At 31.5% G+C, this 10524-nt stretch overlaps 1 protein-coding gene across 1 annotated transcript; it reads left to right on the top strand.

Moving 5' to 3' along the window:
- Positions 1–9334: 9334 nt before the first annotated feature.
- On the top strand, positions 9335–10285 carry LOC110036603 (MLO-like protein 9; the record flags this gene model as incomplete). Its single annotated transcript, XM_020741083.1, has 3 exons — positions 9335–9503; positions 9652–9709; positions 10062–10285. Coding segments are annotated over exons 1-3 (411 nt in total), but the record flags the coding sequence as incomplete, so codon positions are not given.
- Between the last annotated feature and the right edge of the window lie 239 nt (positions 10286–10524).

Genomic DNA, 10524 nt, shown 5'->3' with positions numbered 1-10524 from the left:
TTTTGGGGTTTTATTTTTTTTTTTAATGTGATGGTCTATAAATTATAAAAGGGACATATCATTCAATTCCTAATGTATTTATGTGTTAGAAATTAAATTTATCTTGTGAATTACTCCCAAGAATCCGAACAATAGAGTTCTTGAGGGAGACAAAAAAGTAGATAGAGAAAGAAAAAGAAATAGCAGACATAGACTTATCCTGCAGGGATGAAACGGGTATCATGGGGCTGTTTAACCCTTTTTATATATAAGAAATAGTGGTTACATAAAAAATGATAGAGTTCTTCCTACAAGAGAAAATTCGAAGGAAAATAGACTCATTTTTACACGTTACGTACTCTCTAATTATAGTAAAAAGAGGAATCAAATCTAAATTTACATAATTGTCCATATTTTAATGAGGCAGTTATAAGTTACCACTATTTTTTTTTTATCTCTGCTTTAATTGATAAGTGGGAGGTCATTATGTTCTTTTATATAAGTAATTTTTACTACATTTTCGTCATTTATCATTTCACCTTTATCGTTAAATTTTCTCGAGATTCGTGTGGAACATTTTTTTATTTGCATTATGTATCTAACATTTAAACGCTTTCAATTCTTTTACTCAATGATGGAAATTTTATGAAAAGTTTGCATAAATATGACAAATCTTTTACGTATTTACATGTCCAACAATCGAAGTTTAATATTAAACTTGTAACATCTTGTTATCATAAAAATATGTATGAAAATAAGTTTTTAACTTTTGAAAAGAAATTGATGGTGACATTTTGATGTGAGGTTAAAGATTTGATTGAAATTATGTATAAATGTGTCATGACTCGGATGAGAACTTAAAATTATCGAACAGATAGTCAGATGATGTGAATTTAATTTTGTACATTCTGTTATTATTTAATAGATAAAAGAATTACTAATCAAAATAAATTAAAATAATATATTTAATTTTACCTCACTACCGGTTGTTCGCATCTTTTATACCTTTTTCCTCATCTATCATTCATCTTTAATCACTTAATTAATTTGAAAATTAGTTTATAAAATAACAATGAGTTAAATAAATCATTGAATACTCATACTCCTAAGCTACAACAATATAAAAAAAAACAAAAACAAAATGCATGTCTGTTAAATTTTTTAGTAAATCAATATAAATATTTATTATGACATCAACTAATATTAATATATCAATGACATATCAATACCCTTTTATATCTATACAACCGTCACAGGAGCAACCTATACAACCGTCATAGGAGCAACATCTAAGATAAATATCATTTTTTATTATGTGCACGGATATTTTAGTGTTCATTCACTAGTGTCATCAATGGTGACTATCATAGTCAAATATACACATACAATCACTCTATGTAGATTATATCATTCACAGTTTGTATCACTCAACATGTTATATTATGATGTATCAATTATTTTATAATATGTGACTATAAGCATTTATATCAAGATGACCACTAAACTTTAATAAGAGAAAAATCAATTTTATTAATCAAGAATGAATACCAATCCATACAACTGGTTTAGAATAAATACTAAAATAATACTATCATTTAAGAGTATGAATATTCATCTAAATGAAGCTTAAATTGATAGACTTGCCCTGACTTGCTCCAGAATAATCACTCATTTCCCGACCCTCTCACTTCACCTCCCTCCCTTCAGCTTCCAACTCCTCGCTTCACCTTCTTCGACTTTTCCTTTCTTCTCCCTTGTAATAGAAACAATATGAATGTTTAGGTTTTGATATGTAAATACATACAAGTTTTGTAGCAAGCATGTAAATTCCCAAATGTTATTTGCATGGGCCATTTCAAGGGGGCAGATGAGTCGAATTAAGTCAGGAATTGTCAGCCATAGATTTAATTCTAACTGCCTCCTATCCATTTCATTGACATAGAAAATATTATACAATTGCTATTTATTAACCAATGTTTGCACTAATCTTTTGTCCAATTTTAGTCATATTACATTTTCAATTTACTTCAATTTTTTATTATTCAGCAAAATATTAGAAGCATTTACATAAATCCCACATAATTCCAATATTATTACATATATAACGACTAAACTTTCATATTTACATTTATAATACATAGAATTTTAACATCACATAAAAAATATCATCATTATTGATTTTTTTAAAAGTAAAATACTTTTTGTTTATGCATATGTTTACAACACTTAAAGTGTAATATAACCACACAAATCATATGCATTTACATCTCACACCTAAACCTTACACATAAATCACTCAAATCTTTAATATAACATAAAAAATAATATTATTATCACTTTTTAGAAGTGCAAACCCTCTTTCTATGCAATCATGCATGCATGTGTTTAAAACATCAGAGCGTCGTATGTACGTAAAAATGAAAATTTATGGGTGAGATATGTAAAACATAAGAATTATGTGTTGCATATGTACATTTCCAGAGAAATATTTTGGTGAGCCAGGTCTACCCTGTATTGAGTCTACTATACAGGGTCTGTTTGGAACAGCTTATAAGTGCGGGCGGCGTTTTGAAATCGCCGCCTCACTGCTTGGAAAACACGTTTTGGACGCTTATTCTAAAACGCGGTTGAGTTTTTACACTAAACGAAGGTCGCGGGTCCGACCGCACCCTTAATTTTTTAATGCATTTATTTTAATTTTGGCCTTAAAGCTTCCATAATTTATATTAACTTCTTACCTAAAAAAATTATGAAAGAGGACTCTTTTATTATTATTTTTACTAAATATGTGAAAAAAAAAATTTCTCACGCATTAAAAATTGTTTGGACTATATTTTTAATGGGGATATTAAAAAATGCATTAATCGACAATTACTAATCATATAATATGAGTAAATTTTTTGTTATTATTTATAAACTAATGTCATTAAAAGCTAAAATGACACTTTATATACTTGAAGGTCAACAATGTTGTTAAGATAATTTATTTAAATAAGTACATTACATCTAATTTAAAAACGGACCATCTTTATTTTAAATAGGGGCAACTATAGGAGAAATATTTGTGTACGTAAGATGTACGCAGAGTTGCGTACATATTAGGTTATTCGTGTTGTGAAAAACGACAACAATAAAATGAAAAAATGGAACGATAAAAAAATTGCACGCAGAAATAAACACTAGAGCGACACACAAATTTATGTGATTCGTCAAATTTTCCTACGTCCACAGAGCTGCAGAGGATTTATTTCTTCGAGGAATTATACCGTTGAGCGCCTCGACGTTTATAAGAAAATATTTATTTTCTTCTCTCCCTTCCTCTCTCTCTCTCTCTTCCTCTTTTTCTCTTAGCTTTTAGATGACTTGGTTTGTCCTTGCTTGACTTGCAGGCTTGTTTATGACTAGTCATAAGAGACTATTTATAGAAACTAGGAGAGCAGTAGGTGGGAGGTAGGTGGGTGAGGTAAGTGAGTGGTAGGTGGGTGTCACGTGATTGGGTGGAGGAGAATATCACGGACAAATAGTCCCACATCGGCTAGGTGTAGGGCCGAAAAACAGTATTTAAATCATGGGCTGCCCACCTCTCTTAAGAGTTCATTTGGGAGATGACAAGTGGTATTAGAGTAGATTACTGTGTCATGTGTGTGGACTCTCGGCCGGTGGTGCACTGGGTGGGGCCGATCCGTGACGAGGGCGTCACGTGATTGGGTGGAGAAGAATGTCACGGACAAATAATCCCACGGCTAGGTATAGGGCCGAAAAGCAGTATTTAAGTCCTGGGCTACCCACCACCCATAAGGGCTCTTTTGGGAGGTGACAGGTAGGTGAGATACTTAGTTAGAAAGCTAATTAAATTCGGTGGACCGGATATCCATATTACCCAACAATTTGGAGGGTACAGATATATTACACTTATGTTATATCCCTTGTAATTCTTCATGTAACATAAATGTAACATACTAGTACCCTCCGAATAACTTAATATGTACGCAACTCTGCGGACACCTTACGTACGCAAATATTTCTCTAACATAGGCACAAGGCCCGAAATTTGCTATTTACAAATCAATCACACTTTCATCCATTTTTCAACTTCTCACTCAAAAATGAAAGAGAAAATTTTACTTACGAACTCCAATAAAATTAAGTTTATAAAATTTAAAAAATCACTTTCAATTCAATTCATAAATTTATAATTTTTTTTAAAAAAAGACCCGCTGAAATATATTTGGGTGTTGTGTTATTGGAGTCCGAATGCAGAGATGCGTCTCGACTCCGTAGGTAAAATTTTTTCAATATGAAAATTCATGGTAACATCCCAATCCAAATTTTCATTTTTTATCAAATTCTCAATCATTTGATGGTGATATGCGTAAATATATCGATTTAGTAGTTTAACAAAAAATTAAGAAGTATAAAATAATAATAATATTTTTTTTGTGCATATTAAAAAAAAGATAAAGTAAAATATTCAGTACCGATTGCCTATAAAAAACAAAAATAAAGTTGTAGAAAAGCCAAATTTTATTTGAGATTTTTTTAAGATATTTATTTAATAAATTTTTTAAAATACTCCAAATAGTTTTTAGACATTTTTTTATAAATTTAAATATAGATAAAATATAATAAAAATAAAAAAAAATTGAAAATAAAAATAAAAAAGATCGGAAATAGTCTCTAAGGAAATATATTTCACCCTCCCAAAACAAGAAATCATATAAGAAAAATTAATTTTGGACCTCATTTTGGAAAATATTTCCGTGCGTAAGACGTACGCAGCGTTGTGTACGTCGGAGGTTATTCAAAGGGTACAGACAGATTATATCTGCATTATACACTCATGTAACCTCCCTGTAACTACCGAAATTACAGAAGTGCGAAATATATTTGTAGGATACACATAAGTTAGATGTAGGTTACTGAGAAGTTAAATGATTGTATAACACGGATGTAACCCTCTTATACCCTCTGAATAACCTCCCGATGTACACAGTTCTATGTACGTCTTACATACGCAAATATTTTCCCCTCGTTTTATACAAGTTTATTAAATAGAACTTCCCAAGCAAAATAAATAAAATATAATTACGGGACTCTACTAAAATTCTGGGAAATTTACATAAATACCACATAAATTTCATGTATTTATATATCTAACACTAACAATTTGATTTTTATATTTAAAACACCTTGATGTCATAAATTTAAAGGTACACTTGACTTTTTAAGAAAATTATGATTATTATATTATTATGTGACGTAAATGATTTGAGTTGCATGCGTTTAATTATGAAATTAAATGCACAAAATTTAAGCCAAATGTACAATTGTACCTTTTCATAAATAGCTATAACTTTCGGTCTAAAATTTTAAAATCAATTATGTTTGTGGAAGGCCTTTGGAATGAAAGAATGTCATATTAAAAAAATATATATTTATATTATATTTTGAAGTTAAAGTTAAAATTTTCCCATTATGTTTCATTCTTATAAATTATTATGTGTAATGTGCCAAATATAAAAATGCTAAATACAAAATACACCTAAGATATATGACAATTAGGCAAATTTTAAGGACAAGCAATCCACTTCAATCATTTCATATCCTATTTTCCTCTAAGCATTTAGAGTTCTACAAAATCCTAATAACTCATTTAACACATATCTAGTATTAAATAAACGTTAACTATCAAGACCAACTCACTTGTAACCCGAAGCTACTACTCATCACAAGCTTAAGGGTGTGTTTGGGGGGTCAGTGACGTGAAGGTGTTGTACCACTTTTTTTTTTCTATTTGGTAAAACCACATTTTGTTTGTTTTTTCAATAATTAAAAAAAAAAAACTGTAGTTGAAAACTGCATGTTGCAACCATACATTGTTTAAAAGCTGCAATGTGACTTCTGGAAAAAAAAAATTGTAATGGTCATTACAATTTTTTGAACAACAACTTCTGCAACAGCTTCACAACTGATTTTTCAAACAGCTGCAGCTGCCTCAAACATACCCTAAGTCGTATGATGTTTGGTGTTGCTTCTATTTTCAATTTTATTATCTATTTTGTTTATGTTTTGAATTGAAACAAAACATTTTTAATATGATACAACATGTTTGGTTGTGGTGTGTCATCAATATTTTTTTATTAAACATACATTTTGATGCATTTTTCATAAGAGTCATTCAAAATTCAAATTCAATATCATATGGGCCTCAATTTCAACAAGTTTTTAGTCAAATCGATCATTCCTACAAGACAAACCTATTGATCTCAAAGTTGGTTCAATTCAGGTCCAATCAAGCTTATATCAAGTCATTGAAGCATAATTAGAGGTTTTGCATTATAAATTTAATGTTCAAATGAACTCCAAATGTGGCATATGTATAGTCAAATTAAGCGCTTCGATGAGAGGAATCCAATGAGTCTAAACTTGTTCAATTCTGTGGTCATTAAAACACCAGAATCATTAAAAAAAACTAATTATAATTAAGAGGGTCAGCATCGATCATCCAATTAAGTGGTTAGAAAAGTTACACGCCAAAATACTAAAATGTCCTTCAGCAAAAGACTATAAATAGACCCATTATTTTCAATTGGAGGGGAGAAGAAGATAATAAGAAATGAAATTTTAGAACTTGTTATGAAGAAAACCCATCAAATAACCATCGATATAATTGTCGATCGACCACCATCAACCATTGCATGTCGGCCATAGTTAACTGTCACTTAGTGATCAACCACAACTGACTACCAACAATTGATTGTTAGCGATCACCACTTGCAACAATTGTTGACAAACTAAGGCCTTTTGTGGCTAACTATTACTATTAAAGCTTCAAACTTTAATCTTTATGATCAATTAGCGCTGTTGCAGCCACCAAACTACAAATTTTATAGTCAAATATTACCTTTGCAACAATCAACCATGACATTTGTGGCCAACTATCATTGTTACAATTTTCAACTACGATATTTGTGACCAACTATTGTTATTACAAGTATCGACTACAATCTTTATAACTAACTACTGCATTTGTAACAATCAACTACGGTCTTCATGACCAACTATTTCTATTATATGCAAGAACTAAATTTGTTGTGGCCCAATTATTAATATTATAATTAAACTACTATTCTACATTTGGGATTATCAACTTTGTAATTCTATTCCTTTAATTCACGATAAAAGTGAACCTGTGTACTTAGATTATATAATAGACTATTTTTAGCGGGTTAAATCCTACGATTTTTTTCCCTTCCATGAATTTTCCACATAAAAAATATGGTGTATCCTTCTAATACTTTTCTTTTATCTGTGTATGTGTTGGATTTTCCTTCAATGCTAAGACGTTAATTTATCACTTCACCACCTTGAAATTCTGACACACAACAAATTATTTTAAAAACCACTCAAAAACAAATTTTAAGTGTTTCAAGTGTCCTTAAAAACAAACTATTTTGTTTTAAAAATAAATAATAAAAACGTGCAAAAAAATATTGTAAGCATGTTTTTATAATAAAAGTAAAAATAAAAAATAAAAATAAAAATTGAACGTGAACCCGAACGAGCAAGTAATGAAGCCGATGCACTGAGCCCACGGGATTGAATAAGTTAAGAGACAAGGCTTCATCAGCCTAGGGGTGTCAAAATTCAACCCGACACACAAACTCAACCATAAACCCTAAGCTAAAAAAATATAAGTATAGGCTGACCCGATTAATTTTCAGGCTGAATTCAGGTCCAAAATCCCAATACATATACCTTTTTTTTGGATTAGATCAACATTAACCTGCCAACCCTAAATTGACAAATTTGAATTGAAATTTGACCCAAATCCCAATACATATACCTTTTTTTTGGATTAGATCAACATTAACCTGCCAACCCTAAATTGACAAATTTGAATCGAAATTTGACCCAAACATAATCAGATTTGAGACGGTCGTTGCTTAGGGCCGCGTGCCCACTTCCCTTTCAATGAAATAAAGTATATGATTGAAATATATAGAAGACCGGATCAGCATAATTTCTTTATGCGCAGTGGTCGTATTTTACGTCAAACCGAAAGGAAAACTTACATTTATGTCATATAACTCTTATATATTTATATATCTAACCTTCTAATTAGCCTAAAATTTGTAAATTTTTTATATAAATAATAAAATTTAATACTTTTTTATGTAATTTAGGTCATTTAGTAATTCTACCCCCATTTGATATATTTTAAAGATCTTGCCTACTTCAAAAAAATAATGTTAGGTCTTTCTTTGCTAACCTCTCAAATTTGATATTTACATTTATGACCCTCGAGTGACACATTTACTTGCATGGCACACAATTCTTGTGTACTTATATAGAAACCCACAAATCATTGAATCACTCAGATGCTTAATATCACATCAAAAACAAGACTATGATAATATGACTACTTCATGAAAATCAAATATATATTATCACCTATTAAGGTTATCGTTGTGAAATTTAGGGTGAAACAACGCAAATCCAGAGGAAGAACACAGAGATTTGACGAGGTTCGGCAAAGATGCCTACATCCTCGGGAGCAAGCAACAAATTTCACTATTCCAGAGAAATTGCATGCCCATCGGGTTACACATCTATTTATAGATAAAATTACCACAACCCACTAATCCAAGAGACACACCTCTTCACACCAAAAGACGCTTCTTTTCATTCCAGGAAATACACCTTTCAAGATATTTCAAATTTCCTGATATATGAGCCATACCTAACAGTTATGTATGTAAATATGAACTTTTAGATGTGGGATCTTAAATTTCCCTTTTAAAAAGTAATGATTGTGATGTTGTTAATATGATGTTAGATATTTGCACGATATAAACATAAATATGAATGTTTAAGTGTTAGCATGTAAATATACAAGATTTGTGTACCTAAATGCCCCTTGATTATATTATGTAATAAATCATACTAAAGTACATATAATTATTTAAATATGTATCAATTAATATTAGTTATTATAAATAATATAAGTCGTTCAACTAAATAATATGGTTTTTATACTTTTGAAATTTTCGTACAATTATTTCGTCCTGTAAAACGGAATTGCTGGGCTCAGCAGTGAGCAAATGACGGGCCGGTTCAATTGGCCGGCTCTCATGTCAAACAAAAAGATCACATATTTAAATTAAACTATAAAGAATTTACATTAACATATAAAGCAAATACAAGGAATTGGGTGGTATGCATGTAAAGGAACCAATAAGCCCTATAAAGACTCTCCGGCCATATCATTGCTCCATTCAGGCAACTAAAGAGTAGGCTCCTTCTTCTTCTTCTTCACTTCACCTCCCCTTCTCCGTGGAATAACAGGAAGGTGCAGCTGAACAGGAGTTGCAACAGCTTTTTGTTACCGTTTAATGGCCGGGGGAGGGGGAGGAGGGTCGAGAGACCTTAACGTCACGCCGACATGGGCGGTGGCGGTTGTCAGTGCGGTCATCATCCTCATCTCCTTCTTTCTCGAGAAGATTCTCCATCGACTTGGACAGGTTCGGTCTTGCTCGTCAGCTATGAGAAAATATTATGTGTAGTTTGCCGTACGTACATCTAGACAATATCATCAAGACGTATGGTCGCCATACATAATATTTGCGTGTTGATTTTTAAAGGGTTATTGATGCAATTTTAAAATTTCAGTGGTTCAGAGATAAGCACAAGAAGGCTCTGTATGATGCTCTGGAGAAGATTAAGTCAGGTGAGAAGTTTGGACTTATTGTTCCTTCATTTTTTGCTCTTTTGTGAACTCTGAACTTTCTGCTTGGCTTTCTCCGCATAGTCTAGCGAGGAGGTGATGACTAATTCTATGGTGTTTGATTCTTTGGATTAATGCTAAAGCATTAATGGCTACCAGCCAATATTATATTTATACATTATGAACTTTTCTTCACTGTTACATTCAAATTTATTAACATGACATCAAAAAAATAGTACTTTTAAGAGTCAAATGCACATTTTTCATGCAAAATTGTAAAGTATGGTGTTAGGGGTGAGAAATGTAAATATATAAAAATTGTGCCTTTTTAATTAATTTTTGTTTTTTTTTTCAGAGTTGATGGTTCTTGGCTTTATCTCCTTGTTGCTGACATTTGGACAAAGCTACATTGCAAAAATCTGCATACCTGTGGGTTTGGCAAATACCATGCTTCCATGCCATCGTGATGATGGTGATGGGGAGAAACAGAGCAGGAGGAGGCTTTTATGGAATTATATTGGAGATTCAGCTCCTGCTCGCAGGTCCCTTGCTGAATCTACTGTTACATCATGCCCCACTGTAAGTCCCTTTCTTTTTGTAGGACATCAAAATAAAAATCTATGCTACTACTATAGCAAGAGAAATTATTACATCTGGTGTCTGGAAGTCTGGACAATGCGATGATCCGGCCATGCAAAATGCATGGTGATATGATTGGATCGTCGTTGTTGTTGAGACGTGCGGTTCACTACTGGACGTACTAATTTTTCTTACCATCGACACCTTATTGGACGTTGAGCATATTATTGTTTACAATT

The sequence above is a fragment of the Phalaenopsis equestris genome, unplaced genomic scaffold (assembly GCF_001263595.1).
Source record: "Phalaenopsis equestris unplaced genomic scaffold, ASM126359v1 Scaffold209063, whole genome shotgun sequence".
NCBI classification, from domain to species: Eukaryota; Viridiplantae; Streptophyta; class Magnoliopsida; order Asparagales; family Orchidaceae; genus Phalaenopsis; species Phalaenopsis equestris.
Note: the sequence above shows the minus strand (reverse complement) of the source record. Positions and strands in the feature narration are given on the sequence as shown.